Below are 23,820 nucleotides of genomic sequence, written 5' to 3'. Positions count from 1 at the left end.
ACAAACAGATGAACAAAGAAAAGGTGATTATATACATATATACACATGCACACATACACACACACATATATGTATGTGTGTATGTACATATGTATAATCTGTTGTACATACGTATACGTGTGTGTGTGTATATATATATATATATATACACACACAACAGATTATTATTCAACCATAAAGAATAATGAAATCCTGCCAGGTATGACAGCATAGGTGGAACCTGAAGGCATCATGCTAAGTGAAATAAGCCAACAGAGAAAGACAAATACTACATAGTTTCACTTATGTGCTGAATCAAAGAAACAGTGAACTCAGAAAATGGAATGTTGGTTGTCAGGCTGAGGAGTAGAAGAAATAGGAGATGGTCAAGAGTACAAACTTCTAGTTCTAAGATGCGTATGTCTGGGCTCCAATGTATCATCACCAAGGTGACTGGAGGTAACAATGTGGCAATGTGTCCTTGAAAGTTGCTACGAGCATAGAGCAGCTATCGTCACCATAACAACAAAGTGGTAGTTGTATGAGGGAAAGCACTTGTTAACAAACCGCCTTGTAGCAACCATTTCACAATATCCGTGTATATCAAATCATAAAAAATGATCAATGCACAAAATGAAATAAATGCCAGATTGTTAACATACAACAAATGCCAACAAATTGGATGACTAAAAAAAAAAATCACAAGACATCACATTATGATGGCTATTATTTAAAAAATGAAAAAAGTAAGCATTCACATGGATACAGAAGAATTAGAACCTGTGTGCCTTTCTCATGGGGACATAAAATGGGGCAGCCATTGCAGAAAAAAATGGCATGCACTTTCTCGACAAATTAAACATAAAATCACCATTAGATCAAGCAATTCCACTTCTGGGATTGTGTGTACATCTATGCTCACAGCAGCATTATTCATAAGAGCCAAGAGGTGAAAACAACCCAAGCATCCATTGATGGGTGGGAAGGTAACCACCCATATACCATTGTGGTATATCCATACAATGGGACACAATTCAGCCTTTAAAAAGAAGGGAGTTCTTTTTAAACACATATGAACCTAGAAGACTTTATCATAAGTGAAATAAGATACAAAATGACAAACATATTGTGATTCCACTATGAGATCACTAGAATAATCAAATTCATAGAGACAAGAAGTGGAAGAGTGTTTGTCAGAGTCTGGCAAGAGGGTGGGGGAGTTACTGTTTAATGGGCACAGAGTTAGTTTTGTTTTTAAACTGTTGGGGTTTTTGTTTTTGTTTTGTGTGTGTGTGTGTGTGTGTGTGTTAGGTTTTTTGTTTTTTTTTGCATAGAGGAACTAGATGTAGGCCAGAGGTACAGGGGAGTGAGAGGATTCACCAGAGACAGAGTGGGGAGCAGAACAGGTGGAGCTACTGAAATACACTACTGTGCGGAGCAGTGGGCGAGACAGGAGAGGTCTGCTGCGCCATGTGGGTCACCTCCCTGGCCAGGGATCGAACTCAAGCCATAGTGGTGATAATGCTGAGACTTAACCTCTAGCCACTAGGGAGGTCCAAGTTTTAGTTTTTAAGATGGAAAACTGGAGAGAGATGGTGGTGATGGCTGCATAACAGTATGAATGTACTTAATACCACAGAACACTTAAAATGATAAATTTCATATTATGCATATTTTGCCACAATAAAAAAAAAAGAATGTGAAGTTCCTAAATTCAAACTGATATTTTAAGTATATGTGTCTGGTCTTTTAAAAAAAGTTACTTATATAACATCCAATTGTCAGGAGACTCCCTAGAAGCTACCCTAATTAGTGATTTGGCCTGAACATACAAGCACATTAATTCTTAATTCAGAAATCCTATTCCATTCAATGGTTTCAATTTGCTTTCCCATTCTTTCTGTTCATTTAAGTAGGAAAAATGACAGTTATCAAAATGCTGTGTTTTTTATCAACTGATCATCTAGAACAGAGGGCAGTAAACTTTTTCTGTAAAGGCTCAGGAGGAAAATTGTCCTTGCCGGCCATACCTGCATTCTCTGTTCAATTACCCAACCATCGTATTGCAAAAATGGCCATAGACAGAGACGAGCACAGCTGCATTTCAATAAAACTTTATTTACAAAAATAGGTGGCTGACCAGATTTGGCCTACAGGCTTTCATCTGCCAACTTCCAAGAGAGCAAGGAGTATTCAATAAAATAAAATATTGACTAGTCTAATAACTAGCCCATTTAATCACGGTTCCCATGCCAGGCTAAAAGCAATGGATCAAAACTCAAAAGAAGCAATGGATAGTGAGGCAAGTCCTAATAATTCAGGACCAAAAATGTAGACTGCATAAGGGGGACTCACTGAAGGGTGGCAGAGAGGCTGCAGGATGGTGGGAGAGGTAAGACAAGAAAGAGATGGTAGGAATGCTGGGATTCAGAAAGCAGCAGGCAAGCTCCAGTCTTCTTAGGGGATACTTGAGATGTGGAAATATATATATATATATATATATGTATATATGGGTGAAATCGGTGGATTCAAAGTGCCTTAAACAACCTGAGCAATTCAGTGGTTGCACAGCTGCGATGTACAAAGCCATGAAATCAAAGATGACTTTTTCAAGAACTTGCTTTCAGAAGATTCGCCAGAAACACTGGTGAAAACAGAAGCGTTCAAGGTGAAGGTGTGACTTCACTAACTAATCATCACATCTGACTTGACAGTCTCTGCTCTACGCGATTCTAACAGACCCGTGTGCAAATCTGTCAGGACAAAACAGTCTCTCCAAGGAGCTCTGAAAATCACTAGCTACCCACAATTCCCTTTTGTGAGTCTGTGTTCATTTTGCCTTTCCTCCTAAGGAGAGGCGTGAGAAGGAAGAGTAACCTCTGTAAGGTGCCATCTTTTCTGTAAAATAAGGCAAAGCATACACTCAATTTCATATCCGGAAGATAAACGTAATTTCATGTCGACACACGCATGAACATAAACTGGGTGCTGGATTTGCAGCTCATGGAAGCTCGATGGAATCACCCCAGAAGCACTCGGTCAGGTACAGGGCTGGGGTGTCTTCAGTGAGTCAAAAAGCAGACAGGTGATAAAGGCAGGGCCAGGCCAGAGTCCCTTGTCTATACATCTGCCACTTCTTTCCAGTCATCGCCCCACGGCTGCAAACCCACTCAGCCCCTGGGATCCTGTCCTGACAGCTGTAATCAGCGGGGCCATCTGAGCCACCCAGGGAGAAGAATAAAACTGCGAAAAATCACTTGAAGAGCTAAATCGCACTTACTCAGGGGAGGAGGCACGAAAAGAATAAAAGTCCCTTCCCATTACTAGACACACAATCACCCTGGTGACTGGATCATGGAGAACATTATCTGAGGGCTCATTAAGGCTCAACCTTATAAATTATTTAATTTCCCCAACTGCTAACAATAGACGGAGTCACAGGAGGTTGCTTGTATATTAGATTTGACCGTTTTTACTTCAAAAATTATTAGTATTAAAAGCATAATGTTGGGCCTCCCTGGTGGCCTAGGGGTTGAGTCTCAGCGCTATCACACTACTGCCTGCGGTCGGGCCCCAGCCAGGGAGCTGACCCACATAGGGTTTCTCGTGACTCGCCCGCTGCTCCCCTCAGCAGTGTATTTCAGTCAGTCTGCCTGTTCTATTTCAGTCACTCTGTCTCTGGTGAATCCTCTCACCCCCCACACCTCTGGCCTTCACCCCAGTTTTATGCAAAAAAGAAAAAGTATTAATGTTCCTCTCTTTCTGCTTTGAAGCTCAAATATCAAGAAATCAAATGCCATGATTGTAAAATCTAAAAAATGGGGGAGGTGGGGCTGAGAGGAGTAAAATATGTGTGTTTGCAGCAAGGAGCCAGCAGAGGGCACTCTCTTTGTAAACTTGGCAGATGTCAAAGAAAGTTACAGGTTGGTTTTCCATGTCCGGTTTTCTAGTTATTAGTGAGCTTGAAAATTTCAATCATAATTGTTTTTTAACTTTGCTGCTTTATCTGTGACTCTCCAAGTGCAGAGAAAGAAAATCTTGAGGACTTAATATACACATTTGGGCCCCACCTGGTCCCAGCCAGTCAGCTCACAGCTGATCCTCTAGTAGGGGTCTCAGAAACACCGAGAAAACCCCCTGTGCAGAGGCAGCCAAAAGCGGGAGCTGAGAGGCAGGGATGACATTACCTGCCCCAGGCGACAAGATACCCCCAGAGGCCTGAAGGAATTATTTTAAGATAACACTAAATATAGAATTATAATATCTTAGTATTAAAAAAGCCAGTCCAAAATCATTCTTTAAATGCCTAAGGAAAAGCAAACTATTTAAAATATTTTTTGTGCCATGTCCCAGCAAAAGGCAGAATCTGGGTTCATTTATTCCTGTTTTGCAAACCTTTTGCATGATTGGAAAATTGTCCCAATGGTCACAATTAATATCTACAGTTCTTCCTTGGGCTATTACTCATGCTTTATCTGCTTTCAAGGAAATGTGTGAACATTTATCTTCAATGGCACGTAGCCAACAGGACCATTAAAACAGAGACATGTAAAAGTACATGAAAAGGGGATTGGGTGATTCTTGAAATTGCTTCAACTGGACATTAAACTTAGCTCTAGGTTTCTGGTGGCCAGAACGGGCTCTAAATTTTCACTGCAGGTGCCCCCTTGATACTAAGCACCAACAATGGGACATCACTACCTGCAACATCACCTTTGTCCTCCAAACGTCCCTGTCCTTACTTCATGCATCCTCACTGAGGCAGCGTGCTGACCTTCAGAGAATCCAAAGTCTGGTCAGAAGTGCAGGGCCAAGAGCAGCCAGTGGAGGGGGCCACATCAATGTGGTATCCAAGCATAGAACTCATGGAACCCCAGAGCTCTGGCTGGGGTGCAAGGTGAGCAGGTGAGCCCACAGCCTTGGCCAGTGAGGGACGGAGCAGGGACTCACCATGTGACAAGTGTTCCTGGGGACTGACAGTGGGAGGACATAGTGAAATCCCATCCTGAAGCGCTGTGATGAATCCAATGGAAACAAACCCATAAAAGTCAGATGATAAATGTGGATAAGGAGCCTCTAAGCATGAAGACAGAGAAGGAAATAAACAGGGACAGGTGGATTTGACTACAAACAGGGGTAAAAGCTTCCACTTGTCAAGCAGTATGAAGATACAAGAGCAGTTGATGTGGCTGCAAAGGGCCATCAGTCTTAACAGTGAAGAGCATCTATAGAGCCAGAAAGGTGGGAAGGTTCAATCCTGTTATTAATTCAATGAGTGCAAATTAAAGGAAGAAATCATTTTTGACCACTCATGTGGTTTCACCAAATTGACAGTATCCTTTCTGGAGAGATTTCTAAAATCTGGTCCTTCTCTTTTAAGAAATATTCAAAGATGTGGTAAAGATTTCTCTACTAGAATAGTCATTGCGCTTTTATTATTTATTTCAATAATATTATGAACTCCCAAAACTGTAACAGCAAAACTGGACATTCCATCAGTATCCACCAAATAGGAGTTTGGTTAAAAAATTGATGTCACGTTCCAATGTTAGACAGGCAGTCATCAGAGATCATGTAGCTGATAATGTTCAAAGATGTGGAGAAAAATTCTTTTGAAAACTATGATGTGATGAAATATCTAGATACACAGTCTGATATTTGAAAACCTAGATAAGCAGTCTGATCCCACTTATGCAGACCCGTCAGCTTGCCTCATGAAATTGCCTCTATTCAGTACTTGTTTACTTAAAACATTAATTTCTTCTGGTTTAACCTAAATGTGTGTATATATAGTTGCGTGTGTTTACATGTTGTAGATGTGCATGTGCACACCCACATATACACTTACAAGCATAGGCACATATTCACAAAGAACAGAAATGAAGGTGCCAAAGTGTTAATAGTAGTTCTCGGGTGATCACTGGATTTTCACCCTTCTTGTTAGGCTTTTTCTCACTTTGTAGCTTTGTCAATGAATGCATGTCATGCTGACAGTCAGAACAGAATCACAACGTCATTTGAAATCATGCTATAGGATGGGAAGAAAAGGGCAGCGTGTGTGAGAAAGCAGCCATCACCCCTGCTGGGGGTGAGGAGCACTTGCTGAGGGTAAGGAGCACTTGCTAGGGTGAGGAGCACATGCTGGGGGTGAGGAGCACATACTGAGGGGAAAAGGAGCACATGCTGAGAGGTGAGGAGCACATGCTGGGGGTGAGTAGCACATGCAGGGGTGTGAGGAGCACATGCTGGGGGTAGCAAATCGCCAATCAAAGTAAATCTTCAAGGGTTCAGATCAGTCATTCTACTTCTGAAATACCACCTGAAGGAAATGAACAATACTGGACTGGCAGGTACATGGTGTTCATCACAGGTGTCTGCGATGGGGAGCTGGACACAGGGATGGGGTCACTGACGTGGGGCGGGCTGAGTGGCAGTGCACCCGCACCTGGGGTGCTCCACGCAGGAGGTGATATGTGTTGAAAGAAATCTTAATAGCACAAGGAAAATGTTTGTACTACACTGAATTTTACAAGATAAAAGTGTGTATATATATAATCTGATCACAAATGCATTTAAAAGTGGACGTCCATATGTGCACACATGTGCACAGATTGCTTAGGAAGAAGCCAGGGAGGCGTGTGTGTGGATGTATGGACATGTGCGTATGGGTGTGTGTGATTAACTGTAGTTTTGACTAGTGGGGCAGGGGGTATTGTTTTGCGTCTACTGTTCTCTGCTTCCCCAATCGGTCGCAATGAGGACGCAGTCCTAGAATCAGAAAATAGAGGAAAAGAAAGTTCCCTCTTCACAGCAAGGAGGCCGGAACAAGGTGGGGGGGCTAGAATGGTGGGGGTGGGGAGATGGAGAACGGGACAGGGGGAGGAGGTAGGTGGGGACCAGCCGGGGGCCACTGCTTTGCAGGTGAGAACGAAGGGCAATGGGGAGACTTGAGAGATTTGGGGAGACACAGGTGTCAGGATTTGCTGGCAGATTGGATAGGGGTGGGGGTGAGGAAGAGAGAGGAGTCAAATGCGAGAATCACCCCAGATAAGCATTCCGGATGTGGCAGTCAGGCTCCTGATGGGACCCACAGATTCCTGCGCCTGACAGCCCCATCTCCTCTGGCCCCCTCCCGCCCTGACAGAGCCACCCTGTGCAACCAAGGGCAACAGCGGAAATGATTAGCTGTGACTTTTGCAGCTAGATTATAAAAGATACTGATAGAGACAGAATGTAGAGTACAGGGTACCTGAGGCTTTGGGGAGGTGGGGTAGGGAAGGTTTGGGGATGATGGAAAGTTCTGGAAATGGATGGTGGTGATGTTTGCACAACTCTGTGAATGGATGAATGCCCTAGAACTACTAGAAATGGTTAAAATGGCAACTTTTATGTATATTTTACCATAATAAAAATCCTCTTTTAGTATAAAAGTCATCACTGCAGGGCTCTGCCTTTGTCTCCTGAAGCCCAGGCCAGGACAGCTGGCCCTGAGGGGCAGGCCCAGGTGTGCAGCACTAACGGGCCAGGTGTGTGGTGAGCCCCCCTAAAGCAGATGGCCCCTGCCCTGGCAGGCCTGCGGCTGAAGGCAGAAGCCATATGAGATAGTAACATAATTGTTTTAAGCCACTCGGCGGTGGGGTGTATTTCCAGCGTAACTAACGGGAAGGGGTGCAGACTTGACCTGTCTGTGCCCTTTCATATTTTAAGAGCCACCTTATTTCTCTAGCTCCCTGTAGGACAGAGCAGGCTGGAAAAGGTGTTCTCACGCAACATCAAAAACACCAGATAACATGCAGAAACACAGATTTTCTGGAAGACTCCAGAGAGCCAAGGTTGCAGCTGGGTCTTAGGGCCTACTGGGGGGCAGAGGTGGTACCAGAGGGGGCCGGGAAGGCTGCTCCTTCCCCCACCCTTGTGTCCCCCATAAGCCTGCCCGGAGGTGGCCCATGACTGCTGTTTGCTCCCCGCAGTTAATCTCTCTGCTTTCCTTCCGTGTTCTCTTTTTTGCCTTTTCAGTCACCCAATAATACCTACTTAGCCAATTCCCCTAATTACATTCTCTGTGCTCAAATCACCGTGTGGCTTCTCTTTCCGAACTGGCGCCCCCGCCCTGCTGATGCAACACACGCTGCAATTTAGCTCCACGGCAGTGCCAGGTCCCTCAGGAGCAGAGGCAGAAGCGAGGTCCGGGGCCAGGCAGGCCTTCCCCGCAGACCCTGGGCCGGCTTCCCCACTCACCTCCTGCCCAGCACCATCCACCCCTGGTCTCACCCACAGTGCCTGGGCACACACATGCACACACATGTACATGCACACACACGTGCACACATGTTCTGTCTGCCAGTAAATTTCCCTGCCTGACATATGGACACTGAAACTTCTAGTGGTGCATAAAATCAATGCCAGGAAGGGTCTTCGCAGAGTTGGTGTTGAGAAATGACAGAAAAGTCACACCCGCAGGCTGTGGATGAACTAGGAGCTGAAGTGAAAAAATGGGAACTAACCACATGAAGACCCTAGCCCCCAACAAAATCTGTATTTTTTTTGTAAAGATTTATTTTTATTTATTTATGCATACAAGAACTGGGGTGCAGGCCAGAGGTGCGGGGGGTGAGAGGATTCACCAGAGACAGAGTGGGGAGCAGAACAGGCAGACTGACTGAAATACACTGCTGAGGGGAGCAGTGGGCGAGACAGGTGAGGTCTGCTGCACCATGTGGGTCAGCTCCCTGGCCAAGGGTCGAACTCATGCTATAATGGCTGGCGACAGCTTGATAGTGCTGAGACTTAATCCCTTGCACCACCAGGGAGGTCCCCAAAACCTGTATTTTAAAGAAGCAAGTGAAGCAGCCACCTAGGAATGGTCGCGGGCTGTGCCCACAGGGTCTGCATTCGCTGGGGGTAGGGCGGCTAGTAGCACCAAATGGGAGATCCGGTGCCTGGAGGCTGAGCTGGTCATCACTGGGGTGTGAGCTTCGAGGGGCCACAGGCCATAGCAGATACGCAATATATTGGGGTATCACACTTTCAGGAGGGTTGGAATTTAGGGAAAGTGTTGTCTGGGCTGCAGGGGCAGCAGGGAGGCCATCATGGAAAAGGAAGGTGAGGCCTTGCGGAGTCACACAGGCCTGCAGCCTCTTCTCACTCTCGTGAGCACCACATTTCCCTCCAGAGTCCCAATCAATGGCATAAACACCCTCTTTCCTTGAGGAAGAAGAGTCAGGACTGTACCGGGGGGCTGCTGAGTGCCCCTGCACTGGGCCTCCATCCACCACCCCTTGATAGATCCTGGGCATCTGCACTTGGCCTGTGGCTTGGTCTCCTTGCCAACACACTATTGGATGCAGCTGAATAGCTTTTTTTCTCCCCCTTAAAGTATCACGTTTTCCAGAAAAAGAAAAAGGGTTTCGAGCCAGCCCTTCCTGCAGGGTCAGCTTGGGCCCTTGCACGCGGTCGGCACCGTCACGTCACCGCTCCAGCCGGAGGTGAGTCGGGGCTCGCTGGCTGCCCTGATTGCACGTGTGCGCCCGGGGCTGATAAGTCGCCCTCTTATCTGTGCCACTCACATCCTCTAACAGGGCCCATGGTCCCCAGGGCACAAGGGTGCTCGCCATGGTTTCGCATTCCAGCTGCGGATGACACCGTCGCCTCAACCCAGCAAAAACTCCACACAACATGCCTGGCGCCCAGGCCACGCTGCCGCCTGCTGGCTCCTGGACACGCCACGCACTCGCCCAGCCCCACAGGCCGCAGCTAACCCTAAGGCAGTTGCTTCTCTGGCCTCGTATTCATCCAGCCACGCTGACCCAGTATCAGGAACAAGGTCTGGTGCCTGGTACTATGAGGGCTGACAGGTTTTAAAAGCACTTGCTGCTTGTGGAGAGAGAGGTGCCAGCTAGGGGTACAGTGTACACCCTTTCCACAATTAGGGGAGAGCTGCTGCTGCTCGGAGGAGGGAGGCATCACCCCCAGGGGCAGGAAGACAGGGAGACTTCGTGGTGAACAGGGAGGCTGCAGCAGCAGAAACGGGGTGCACAGGGTTGCACCCCAAGCAGAAGTGATGAGCAGCAGGATGAAGGGGCAGAGGCAAGGTCTATAGACTGAGCCCTGAAAAGTTCCCGCATCCGACTATTTTAAGCTTCTACACCAAACACTTAAGAGTCCAGGAATATATCATTTTACTTTAGAAAAAAAAGTAATGGCCCTTACCTTCAGTTGGAAATTTCTTGGCTCGTTCCTCAAAGAACCATTCTCCGGTTTTTATCTTTACATTTCTGAAAAAGAAAGCAGAGAGGAAGCCTCAGAGAGAGAAGGGCTGGGGTGGATCTGCTCTCAAGAGGCAGGCAGACCACACCACAAAATGTCAGCCTCCAGGGCCTCCGGTGCAAATCTCTGGCCCAACCCCTCATTTTATAAATTTATAGATTTTATAGAGGTTGAATGATTTGACTAGCTGGCAACAAGGCTGGGAGCCTCTGCTTGGGTATGTTACTCTGTGTAATGTTCCATGTGATACACACATATGAACACACGTGTGTGCCAACACGCAGTCAGCACTTGGTGTTTTCTGAGTGAACACATCAAGAGAAAAACAATTGCCCTGAAAATAATGCCTTTATCAAGTCGGCAGTGAGACGCATGGGCATGAAGGACAAGCCACAATGCAAAGCTGTCAAGTGTGAGGTCGAGGTTGGTTTGTATGAAGCACATTTGCCATGGGCCCACAGAGGAGAGCTGACTGGAGGGCTTGGGGGACTTGGGATCTGGAATATGGGGGTCAGTGTGCCTCACTGCAGATTCGGGACCCCTTGAGAAACAGGGGGATGGCCTCTCCTGGGCCCACTGGCCTGGTGGGGGCTCCCTGAGCCTCAGGACCTCTTCTCTTGGTGCACACAGAGCAGACGGAAGGTGCGCACATGCCAGCTGCTGAAATCCTCAAGTGTTTTTGCTCCTGACAGTTTCCAAGTTGCTGAAGGAACATCCCCATGGTCCCAAAGAACCTCAAAAAGGCAGAGGAATTTTTTAATAGTATTTTTTTTGCATAGAAAATTGGGGTACAGGCCAGAGGTGAGGAGGTGTGAGAGGATTCACCAGAGAGAGTGGGGAACAGAATAAGTGGACCTACTGAAATACACTGCTGAGGGGAGCAGTGGGGAGACAAGAGAGGTCTGCTATGCCATGTGGGTCAGCTCCCTGGCTGGGGATGGAACTCAGGCCTTAGCAGTGACGGTGCTGAGACTTAACCTGCAGACCACCACGGAGGTCCAAGCCAAGGAATTTTAAGAAAAATTTAAACTTTGACTTATGGGCAAATTCTCTAAAGTTTTTACTCAAAGAAGTTCTCTATTAGGTTCCTTTAGACTAGATATGAACCCAAGTGGCTTTTTTAAAGTTAATGCTACCAAATGCTGTCAATATAAGTAAATTCACAAATCTATGCCAGTGTGCATGTTTTTCTTTAAAGGAAACTTCCTGTCTTTCTCTCTGGCGTTCCAGTGGTCAGAAGGCCTCAGTGACTTCCTCCCCTTCACCTAGCTGGAGACTGTTTCATTCCCTGGCGTGTAAGTGACCATGCCCCAGGGTTAGGGACAAGAATGAGGAAAACACACATGGCACAGCTCTAAACACCGACAACAGAATTCCCATCCCCAGTCACTACCACTCAAACCAAAAATAGCTAAAATCTTCAACTATTACATGAAGAATGGCGGGAACTGTGACTCCACGCAGCCAGAGACTCGAGACCCTGATCTACTGAACTAACACCTCCAGGAGAACCCAGCATCTCAACAGCAGCTCCCGCTACCCTCACCCCCTCGACACTCCTCACCCTGCACTTGAAGGCCTGCAGAGGCCAGAAAAGGGGGGGGGGGCAGTTTGGAGAGATTCCTGGAATCCACACTCCTTTGAAGAGCCACACCTAGCAGCTGCTCCATTTCTGGGGCTGCCTCTTCTGTCTTCATTAGCAGGACAAGACCTCAGATGCGAGAGAGTGAGACAGCAAATCAGAGCAAGCAGCCAGCTGCAGAAACCAGCGGCTTCCCTCTGCTGCCAGCGTGTCACTCACTTCCTGAGTTCCTTCCGGTGCTGGTGACCGGCTGGGCTAATGGCCTCCTCCTCTCCAGCCTGCTCCCCTTGTGACCATTTATGTCCAGAGACAGGTGCTGGGGACAGGGACCGCCTCAGGGTAGACAAGGGCCTGCGCTAAGAACTCAGCAGCAACCACACCTCCACTGTCTCTACCGCTGCTGAGTCAGCCAGTCGGCGCACCTCGGAGGCACAGGGAATGAAAAACATGGGGGGACAGAGAGAGTGGAGGGTGCAAACCCCTGCGTAAATCAACATGGCCAACTATTACAAAGCACTCCTCCGGCCTGGTCTCAGAGTCTACAGAAGCAGCTGTAAGGGGCAAGAACGGCCCTAGAGCAGGATCTCTATGACCCGAGCAGATGGGTGAAGGAGGAGTCCTGGAGCCCTCAGTGGCTTTTCAGGCTTTTATTGGGATTTACCAGGTACAGAGCAGGCAGGGCAGGCCTCCCAGCCCCCAGCAAGTCGTCACTCTTTCCGGGCTCTCCAGCCTTCTCTCTCATTCTTTCTGCTTCTCTGCTCTCCTCATGGCTCTGGTCTGCTCTCTTGGCGTCCCCGTGAAGCCACCCTTATAAGCCCAGTCTTAGACCAGGTGTACCCACTTACGCATGCCCACACCCCCCTCCAGGTGCCCGCCATCAGGCATGCATTCAGGACCACAGGGATCCATCATCAATCCTAATGGCGGGAGGGCAGAAAAGCCTGATCCTTTTTACCTTACCCTTCACAACCCAGTTAAGGCGCCCGCCAGGAGTTTATGGGCACAGAGGGGTGTGGGCACCAACTTGCAGTCTCTGGGGCTTATCTGTGACTCAAGAAAGGGGCGGGCCAGCACTTTATGCATTTGGGTTGTTTCATTTCAGAACTAGATTTGATTTGGAGTTCCAGAAACATCTCTGGCAGGATCAGCCATTTCTGATGCAATGATCCACTCACTTCAGTGGCGGTTCCTCCCTAGGAGCATAAAGAAAGGCTCCCTGTCCCCATCAAGCCCACATTCCAAAAGAAGGACTGTTTGTGGCTCTTACTGTCCAGATAACACCAGGCAGCTCCTGCCTTGCTGTGTCCGGCAGTGCCTCTGTCCTCGTGGGGCCAGCACGAGGCAGCCTGTTCACTGTAACAAAGGCAGAATTATGAGTATGTCCTTCTGGGTGACTACATCAGAAACTGCCTGTGAAAGAGTCTTGGAAAGCTTTTGAGTTCAGCAATAGGTTAGTGCTTTGAAATTTTCATATAAAATCGAGACTTGCTTCTTTCCAACGTTTTGGATCAATGGACAACTACATCTCAAAGAGGGAACACCTGGGAGGTAAAGCCAGGAGACCTGAGTTCAGTTCCTCCACTCACCCTGCGTGAGGACCACAGGGACCATGAACGTGAGACACAAGCAGAGACAGCTCTTAATTAACTTCTGGAGTCAGGGCCTCCCCAGTGGCCTAGGGGTTAAGTCTCGGCGCTGTCACCACTATTTTCTGAGTTCCATCCCCAGCCAGGAAGCTGACGCACATGGCGCAACAGACCTCTCCTGTCTTGCCCACTGCGCCCCTCAGCAGTGTATTTCAGTAGACCTACCTGTTCTGCTCCCCACTCTGTCTCTAGTGAATCTTCTCATCCCCCACATCTCTGGCCTACACCCTAGTTCTTCTACGCAAAAATAAAGTCTTTCAAATAAATACATAAAATGAACTTCTGGAGTTGCCAGTGTCCATGTTCATAGCCTTGAATTCTGCCGATGTCGTCATTTCATCAGAAAAAGAGCAATAACTGTTGAACAGCACGTTGCAAACTCTACAATACACCCATTCAATATTATCACCAGGAGACCCTAACATCAGAAAGGTGGCTTGAGCTCATTACCGTCACCAAGCACTGAGCCAAAGAGGCCTGTCAGAATGGACTTTCATTTTACATGCAAATGATCACACCTGTAAGTGGTCAGGCTGTCTCATCCATGCTTTCTGCTCCCAGAGAAGCCAGCATGAGTTGCTTGACCTGTGCCCACCATTCAGCAGACAAGTAGAACGCTGGCCTGCAGAGTGGGGATTCACAGGCGCCTCCACAAGCCTGTCTCCAGTCCATCGGCTCCCCACCTAGCACCCACAGCCAGGAAGCCTGGAGACAGCTGGGGGTTCATCAGACAAACAAGCTGCAAAAACTCCAAAGAAGCTGAATATTGTAAAACTGAGATCTGCCCAATGTCTTGTGGAGGCCTGTCCAACCGCAGGGTGATTCTGCAGAAATAGTCCATGCAGGCCTACAGTTGAAACATTTTTCTTTACTTCAAATCTTCATGTCTCTAAGTCAAATCTTCGTGTCTCTAAGTCAAATCTTCGTGTCTCTAAGTCAAATCTTCGTGTCTCTAAGACACATTTTAGTTACAAAGCCAGTGGTGAGGTTTTTCCAGCTAGCGCAGGTGATCTGATTTCAACGTCTGACAAGAATGATTATTGTGATTAAATTCTCGGTAACCAGGAGGGACTCAGAATCTAAATGAGGAAATGGTTTCTCAGGCTTGCTGCAACCACGTCTTCAAAACATTACCAAGCCTGTGACCCGACCTCGGAGAGAAGGCTTCCCCTCCTGTCACATTCCCTGCCCCTCATTCCGAGTCCCAATGGGATGGACATGCATGGAGGGCCCGAGAAGAGGGCAGTGAACGAATGAATATTCCCACCTCCTCAGGGAGCAGCCTGATAACTGGATAGGGAAGGGAGTGCCCATGCACTGAGGGCACCAGGCAGAAACTGCAGGTGGGAGATGGCTGGCGCGGAAGGCGTCAGGGGACCTGCCAGCCCCTGCCCCATTTCAGGTCATTAAAATGATGCATTCAAGACACTGTGCAGGCCAAAGAGACAGGTCTGTGGGCGTCATTCTGCGGCCTGCTGGCCAGGAGTCTGCTGGTTCGTTACATCAGATAATTAGTCAATGACAGTAAGAAAAATCCGACCGCAGCAGGACAGCTTGTTAAGGCTTTGGCAATAGAAATCAAGTCAGATGCTGTGCCTCACCTTGCCCTGCCCACAGAGGGTTCACGGTGGGCAAAGCGGCACTGAGAAGGGCAGAAGACCAGGGGCACGCCCTCCCGGCCAGCAGACTCTCAGCCCGGATGTCTTGCGAGACAACGAAGAACTCTGATGGAAGAATGAGTCGGGAGGAGCAGACAAATGGGCTCCTCTGTGTGTGCACCCCAGGGATCCAGGGGAAGCAGTCAGTCCCCAAAAGCATTTAAGACCCATCTCCAAGCAAAGAAAACAGAAAGATATCTTGAAAAGCCAGGCCAGAGCAAAGATACGACAGGCCGGAACATTAGGAAATTAACAAGCAAATGCAACCCCAGCAGTAAGAGAAACCGAGGGTCTGGAAGGTTCATCAGTGAGGCTGACTCGTAGAAACCCTTCCTGGAACATGAAAGAGAAAGCAACAGGCACTGAATGCTGAGGGAGAAGATAACAAAGGGGCAGGGGATGGAGAACAAGGTCTCCCCCAAAGAAGCCAGGGCAAGTGGCATCGCAGGATATTCAGATAATCGTACTTGATTGAACAAAATGTGGCTCAATTTAAAACACAAGCAGACGTCCACCAAACATCGATTAGGATGGCTACTGCCTAATAATAGTAATAATAATAGCAAGGATGGCTGGGCATGAGGAGAGGCTGGGGTCTGCCCTGCTGGCGGATGTGAAATGTGCAGCTGCTAAGGGGACACTAAGGCAGCGCCTCGGAAATTCAGCACAAACACTGGGGTCGTGGGTCCCCTTCTGGGTATTTATCCAGAAGATTTGAAAGCAGGGTCTCCAGGGGCGCCGAACATACCCCTGCTCATAGCAGCGCCGCTCACGACAGCACAGGGGGCGCAGCCAAGTGTCCATGCAGGACGTGGGCAAGCGGATGTGGTGGACACATGGACTGCATCGCACCCCCCTTTTGCTGTTTTAAAAACCTATTCTTTCTTCTGTTCCCACAATGGATCCACTTCTTGAAGCTCCAGTCTCAAGATGAGCAAGAAGCAGGCAGAAGAAAATGATGGAGCACAAAACCCTTTTCCAGTTCCTAGTTCAGTGAGGAACTGCAAACAGCATGACATTTTAACAAGTCTCTTCTTTGTTTTTGGGCCTAAAATGGGTTGGCAGCCAAGGGTGGACACCCCTGGGATGAGAACAGGCTGCAGGGATCAGGGAAAGTGGGGTCGTAAATGACGTAGCTCTCTCCCCATAGGATTTCCTGTGTTGGTTCACCCGTAGATATCTTGAAAAACACCCTATTTCAAAATGAGGAAGCTGAGGTTTGAGAAACCACACTGGGTGGTGGAGGGTCAGGTTACAATGCAGGGCACTATGCCCTCGGGGTGGAGATTTCAACAGGTTGCCTCAGCCTGCCCTCAGGTTTTGCTCTTCAGCTTATTTAGGCTTCAAATGTGTACGTACGGTGGGTTGGAGTGGAGCAAGAAGATCTAAAGGCTGTAATTCTTTGGGATTGTTACCTGGTGTCTCAAGAGTGCAGGGCTGCCTGACACCAGCGGGACCAGGGTGGCTCATATTCCTGTCTCTCCCTCTCAAGCCCAGGAAAGTTCAACAAACCAGAGAAACACGAGATGCTTGGAAGCAGCGAGGCCGAGGCCGGTGGCTGGGCAGGCACGTAAGGGAGGCGTGAGGTTCAGCAGCACAGAAATCTGGTCGAACAACCTCCCCTTTTATGCATTCAAATGTATTAAGCTGTGCAAAGGGACAGGAACTTAGGAGCTTAATGTCGGGAAGTCCAATAAACCCAATCCTCGGATTTAATGTGGAGAAAAAGCTGCAGGGTGAGCGTGAACCCCTCCCTGATGTGTGTCCAGGGGCACGGGCCTCTGCAGCAATATTTAGAAGCTGTTTTCCTATCACAAAGTTTCTGATCGCCCTCTGAGATTCAGAGTGGACAAATGTTTCTCCCTCCTGGGGTTTTCCATGGTGCCCTGTGACCCCGCACCTACACAAAGCCTGCCCCTGTGTCCTCAAGGAACCCGCCACCAGCCTGTCCTTGCTTTGAACAGCAGGAACATGAGACAAGTAGGTTCTTTCTCATTTTCAAAATGGTTATTCAAAAATAATAATTCCATGTTAAAAACTAAGTTAAACCTCATGATACCAAAGATGCAGATAAACATAGATTCAGTCTTATGCTAACAGAAAGCAGACCCATTTCTTTATTTGAGTAAGTAAGTTGGCTGGCTTCCTTCAAAAAGGCTTTCTTTCAAGCCACGCAGGGATCTCTCTAAAATTCATTGGATTACAACCAACTCCACTTTTCCTGAAGGACATCAGTACAGCTCTAAGAAAACTGAGACAGCAAACCAATAACCCAAGTGAAGCCGTGGTGGAGCCGCATCCTTGGCTGTTACAAACCTCAATAAATTAAAAAATATAGAAAAAAATTTTAAAATATGGAAAACAAACGTGTGAGTAGATGTTGAGTCTGGAACGGTCACGACACACTGGCCACACTAAGCATTTACTGGTTGAAGCTGGGCTGTGATCAGTGCTTTGTCTGGGGCCACCTCCCAGGCCTGCCCGCGGGCCTCACCTGTCCTCAAAGCACACGGTGCACTTCCAGGCGCCAGTCCGGTGCAGGAACACCCGGCACTGGGAGCAGACGCGGTGGCTGCAGCCCTGGCACACGGCACCCCGGTTCAGCAGGGGCCCCAGCACCCGGCGGCAGCGGGCACAGGACTTCTCTTGGTACTCCCGGCTCACGCCCTTCACCCCTTTCCAGCGGAGATGCTGCAGGTGTGTCTTCAGTTTCCTGCAGCCAGAGAGTTAAATGGACAGATGGGATGGGGTGGAAGGACATACTCCCACACGGCTGGCCACAAGATCCACGGCTCGAGCAAAGGGGCTTTGGTGACAGCACCCCAGGTTCCAAAGCGGCCATGCAATCTGGGGTCTCTGGGGCAGAGGCTTCTTAGAAGAGGTTACTCAGCTGTGAGACAGAGCTAAGAAAACCTTATCTCTAGGGTTGTCACAAGAACTCAATGGCAAAGCATAAACTATTCGCCCAGCAGAAAGGCGCTAGCTGGCTTTTTGTTCTAGGTTCATCCCTTTGTACCCAAAGAGAATTATAATGGTAAGCAAGAACAGTGTGAAGAGGGAAGGAAACAGAATGCCATTAATTCTAATATGCAAAGCATGTAAAATCTATAAATATATCCCTGCTGGTGTCTTAAGTTACCCGATAAAATTATTTAACTGATGCTGTGCTTTTGCTACAGGTTTTTGTATGAATGGTTAGTGGCCCCCAGGTCCTATTTCCCTGAGGCATCTCCCCGGTGCAAAGAACATTACTTTAGATTCCCAAAAGGCATCATGAACCAGAGCGCTCTTTTATGAGATGTCTCTGTCGCTTTCAGGCATATTCTGCAATCGGCGCCTTTTGGAACAAGACTCCTGACCGTGTCCACACTGCTGGCTGATACTCAGAATGATGTTTCTGATCACAAAAAGATCTTTAATCAAAGAAATTTTCATCAACGAAAATTCCCTTTTGTTCCATGTATCCTATTTTTTAATTGAGAGTTTGGGGATAACAAGGGAGACTAGAAAAAGAACATTGTACCTTTTGGTTAACCAGAAAATTTCCCTCATCCTTCCAGCATTCGGGTATACAAAGTTTTATTTTATATGTGTGTTTTTCTTGGCAGACTCTGCAAGAGTTCTGCCATTAAAAATAAAAACAAAACCAAACAGCCTATTCCACCGACATCCTCGCATCCTCCAGACAAATCAACCTTCACCATATTTAAGGTCGGGTCCTAACTGCAAACAATGGACATCGCTGGTACACCACTTAGCTGTGCGTTAGTGCATGTTGGTAAACCAGACAGCTGTGCACTTCGAGCTGGGCTGAAAGCAGCTCCCTGTTGACATATCAGTCAAATTAGGGAACAGGCTGAGCCAGTTCAGATTTTTACCACCCCCTTTCCTATAAGCCAACCAGGAAGCCAAACAAGCAAAGAAAAAGACAGGAATGAATTCCGGGACATTTAATTTTCTCAGGTGCCCTCCTTGCACGCTCAGTCTCCACCGACAGTACTCTAGGAAAACCCTTAATTGGAGGTCTCTCCCTCGAGGGACATATAGGAAATTTGAAAGTCTCCCTCATACTATTCTAACAATTTAAACAAATGGAAAGGTAGCTAGAAATGGTGCCCCCCAAAAGGCTCTATTTACAAAGACCAAAACAGCCTCTGGGTCCCCTGACAAGCTTCTAAGTTAGTTGGCTGACAAAGGCGCCGCCGCCCACCTTTGCACGCCTGTCAGACAGAATGCTGAGCAGTAAACCCAACCTGCAAGGAGCAGTGAGCAGAGAAAGCCAAGCCCAAGCACCCCGCCACCCCCACCCTGTTTGCAGGGCAGCCTACCGTATCCTCTCCTCCTCCACGTTTTGCACGGTCTGGTCTCGGTACAGCACCTGCAGGATCGCCTCGCGTTCCAGTTCCTGGAGGTTGTTCAGATTGACTTCTTGGGCCATTTTCTCTCTCTGAGACGAGAGCCGAAGGCTCCGTCCCTGACCCTGTGCGCTGGGGGAGTGTCCCGAGCAGCCCCAGGCTCTGGACTGGATCTGCTGCTATTTCCTTGGTGGCTGTGTTGATTGTGGCTCTTTTCTTTCGTCACCTTGTCACACTCCTCGGGAGAAGAGAGTCCTAAGAAGCTGTCCCTTGTACCAGCCCCACTCCTGGAGCCTCAGGCCACCCAGAGCCTCAAGCCACCTCAATGCTGGGTGCTGCCGCAGCCTCCGACGTCCAGTGAAGTCTATCTTTTTCTGAGGTTTTGCCAAATTATTATAAATTATGCATGACTCCAAGCCGATGACTTGTGCTAAATGTGAGAAACCCCCAGTCTGCGGGAACCGATGTATCACAACAAGAGTGTCCCGGACTCGCAGAAGCTCAGCTTCCTCCTCGAGGGCGCCACGGTCAGCAGCAGGGATCATTGTCCAGCCCGCGGGGACCTGTGGAACCGACACAAAACAGCATTATGTCCCCGCCTGGCACGCCCCCAGCAGCGCTCCAGAAAGGAGAAAACGCTCTACCCAGACCTTTGCATTTTCTGTCCTGGGAATAATGTAAGATTTTAAATGTTATTACATTGGCCTCCTCACATTTCTAAAAGCCTTAAACTTCCAAACTTGAAACGTTTCTAATTTGATCTCTGCCTCTCCAGGGGTGAGGGGGAGAAAGGTCTGTGTTTAATGTACATCGTTCTAATGACAGTGCATTAGGAGAATGATGTTCTCAACTGTTAGCTATTACTTTTACAATTAACTTCAGAACTCAAAGGATTGTGCTCAATTAGGGAGGTAGGAAGGAGCTTCACCAGCACCTCCGTTTATCAATAATTGATGGTCTCTAATAGTTCTCATGACTGCCTTATGCACCGGGTCTTGCTACTCTCTAGTGCTAGTTGAAGGGTCTGTGAACAGTCTTCCAGTTTCTTCTGTCAGTAACTTTGGGGACACAGTCCCTTTGATCTGTTCCTCCCCCAACCCAGAAAGATGGTGTTGAATTGATAAAACGCTGAGAAGATGTATATCGAAGAAAAGCAGAAAACGTAGAAGATCAAATCAATATACTTACCCTGGGGCCATTTTGTTATCAAGCCCTTCATCGTGTGACTTCCTCTCAGTGCTTTGGAGGCCAAGCCCCCTTTCTCTGGTTGCAGCAGAAACCTACACAGGTTACTGCACGAGCCACTTGCAGACCAGCAAGTGGTTAATGGAATCCTAAGGGAGCATTCTCTTCAAGCAGAGTTTCTAACCTTTTGCTCTGAATCTTTGGTAATCTGGTGAAGGGTACGTATTTAAATGCCTAAGACGAAAGACATTGGTTGGGTTACAAAGGAAATCAAGTGCAATGAAATATGTACATTTTATATGTAATACATCTTTACTGATGCACGAGAGCTGACAGTGACCTAACAACTACCATGGTTTCAAAGTACCAGTGATGACATCTGCACACACAATGGGTAGGTAGGATGCGCAAGTGTGTAATGGAAGGAAAAGCTACATTTTAGTTAGAAGTTCATGAAAATAAAGATGTGACTTTGCTCCCCATCCACATTCATGAACTTACAGGTTAAGGGGCCCTGCTCAAAGGGATGCTATCTGTATTTGTTGGCTTCTATTGTAAAGTATAGTTAAAATACTCTGTTCGTCCAAACTGCAGGGCTACGTGAGGAATAGAAGGACTCAGGCCTGGACAGGGATGTTCTTGGCTTCTAGTCTTCAGGAAGGAATTCTCAACCTGCCCTCAAAAGGCTTCCTGCCTAGTAGGTGGGCGAATGATGAGGTGGCCAGGACTCTGGACCCCAGCCCAGACTGGCTGGCAACTTACCACACCACCAGGAGCAGAGCCTCCACCCTCCTTGGTCCCCAGTTTCCAGATCAACATAAGGAACTAGCAGATCTTTCTTCCCCAAAACTTCCAGTCCCTGGAAAAGAGGAAAGCAGTCTGCATCAGCATGAAATCAGCTACCAAGAGGTGAGGCACCAGTCAGCCATCATGTCACCAGCTTGGCGAGCCCATTCCTTCTAAACTCGCCCCCCACTTCTGCTTTTCTTCCTAGTTCCACTCCACCAGCCATGCTACTGGGCCAGTTTGTTTGATTCTCAAGTGTTTCCTTTCTTTCTTTTTCTTTTTTTAATGGGATTTTTATGCCTACAGGAGTCAAATTTATTTTTTCCTAGATAACCAGTAGTTTATGGAGATTATAAGATTGCTTTCTACAAAGTTGCAATTTCTTATAATTAAAAATAATCTCTTTTGTATCTGTGGTGAAACCTGGTACCTTCCCTAGTGCTCAGTATGTAAGCTTTCTGTCTTTTTGCTTTATTTACTAGTCTTGCCAAGGATTTCTCTCTTATTTTTCAATCTTACTGTTTGTCTTTAAGACACCTGTTCTTGAAGTTCTGTGACACTTTTACCCTTTTTTCCTCAGTTTATGTTTTATTAATATCTATTTTTATCTTTACTCTTGTTTCATTCTCTTGTTTTCTCACTTTCTCATTTTTTATTTGGCTGCTAGGTTTATGCTTAATAGTTAATCTTCCTGCTTTCTTTTTTTCCATCTATATTAATTTTTATGATGAACATGCATCTCTTTTCCCAACACCATCACTTGAATCCCTTCAATTTTTTTTAAATGAAGATTTTTTCCTAATTTGAAGAGCTAGATGCACTCCATGTTTATTGCAACTACTACTTACAATAGCCAAGGAGTAGAAACAACCTAAGTGTCCACCAACAAATGACGACTGGACACAGAATAGATGGTCTCTACACCCCCAGCGGAGTATTACTCAGCTGTAAAAAGGGAAGTTCCTACTATTCGCAACAACACGGATGAACCTTGAGGGTATTCTGCTTCATGAAATAAGGACAGAGGAAGACAAACACCATGTAATTTCACTGTCACGTGGCGCACAGAGGAAACAAATGAATAGATGAATTAAATGAAACAAAAATAAACTTCTGGGATATAAGACCAGTTAGTGGCTCCCAGAAGGGAAAGGGGAGGGTGGAGAAATCCCAGAAGGCAGGGCAATGGTGGGCTGAAGCACAGAACTAGCCAGTAGCAGTGAACTTAATGTGGTGTATACGCATGTTGATTCTCAACGTGTTCCTGAAGCTCATGTAAAGCTATGACACAGTGTTACTTCAATGTTTTTAAAATAATAAAATTTTTTAAAATTTGCACTTGGTTCAGATCATGCAACCTGTGAGATGAGTTTTCTTTTACGTGGTTCGACGTGCTCTACTCTCTGCTCTCCAGCACCCACCTTGCGCAGGACCAGTGTCGTCCTGCCTGGAAATGATACCACCAGGACTCACTCACATGTTCATTCATTCAGATGGCTAAGTCAGGTGCGTTTTGGGGATACAGGATTCACTTCTCATTGAAGACATTAATGGCACTCTATGGAATGCTGCCCAGAGACTCAATGGAAATGATCTTTTCATGGACGAGAGGAAGCACGTCCCCACCCCCTTAGTGGCCATTACTCCAAGTTACAGGAAAATGAGGTTCAGTTTGTAACTGGAGCCATGCACCCATCACTCAGTAAATATTTACTGAGCACCTCCGGCTTGATTGACAATTTATAGCCCCACCCTATAACTAGCAAGAATAAATACAATAATTTACAGTTAAAACACATAAAAAGGGCCTTCCTGGTGGTGCAAGGGGTTAAGAGCAACCTATGAAGCTGTCCACAGCCATTGCAGCATGAGTTCGATCCCCAGCCAGGGAGCTACCCACATGGCGCAGCAGACCTCTCCTGGCTCCCTGCTGCAGCAGTGTATTTCGGTCGCTCTGCCTGTTCTGCTCCCCACTCTGTCAGAGAGACATCAGCTGCCAGAGTGAAAGGGGCAGATGTCCTCCCAGGAAGCTGCCAACGCACGGTACTTGGGGACTCGAGCGTTCAGTGTACCTCTGACCTTCCTGGTAGCCAAGGCGAAGCCAAACAGAGTGAAACAAAACAAAAAACCAAGATGGTATCTATGGCTCTGATAAACCCAAAGTGAGAGGGGAGGACCTTCTGGGGTGGGAAGGGTACAGAGAGGGAGTCACCTAAGTGTGCAGCAGTTGGACTGAGATGCAGACTGTGCCTCATGTATCATTATTGCATCCACCGTGAGTTAAAGCTAAGATAAAGCACCAAGAAACTCATTGAAAGCATTTCAAATACGGACCTGAACACAGTGCTTTCTGGAGTTCCAAG

At 47.3% G+C, this 23,820-nt stretch overlaps 1 protein-coding gene across 1 annotated transcript in view; it reads right to left on the bottom strand.

Moving 5' to 3' along the window:
- Positions 1–19,685, bottom strand: part of SYTL3 (synaptotagmin like 3) — a gene marked incomplete at its 3' end in the record, with an annotated part of 58,483 nt that extends 38,798 nt beyond the window's left edge. Inside the window, exons 1-3 of the mRNA XM_084228294.1 lie at positions 19,460–19,685; positions 17,626–17,844; positions 10,189–10,253 (exon numbers count right to left, since the gene is read on the bottom strand). Coding sequence (XP_084084420.1) covers positions 10,189–10,253; positions 17,626–17,844; positions 19,460–19,569 — 394 coding nt within the window. The 5' untranslated portion in view covers positions 19,570–19,685. The remainder of the gene's footprint in view (positions 1–10,188; positions 10,254–17,625; positions 17,845–19,459) is intronic.
- Positions 19,686–23,820: the final 4,135 nt, after the last annotated feature.

The sequence above is a fragment of the Talpa europaea genome (genome assembly GCF_964194135.1).
Source record: "Talpa europaea genome assembly, chromosome: 2".
NCBI classification, from domain to species: Eukaryota; Metazoa; Chordata; class Mammalia; order Eulipotyphla; family Talpidae; genus Talpa; species Talpa europaea.
This window is presented reverse-complemented; position numbering and strand designations above follow the sequence as displayed.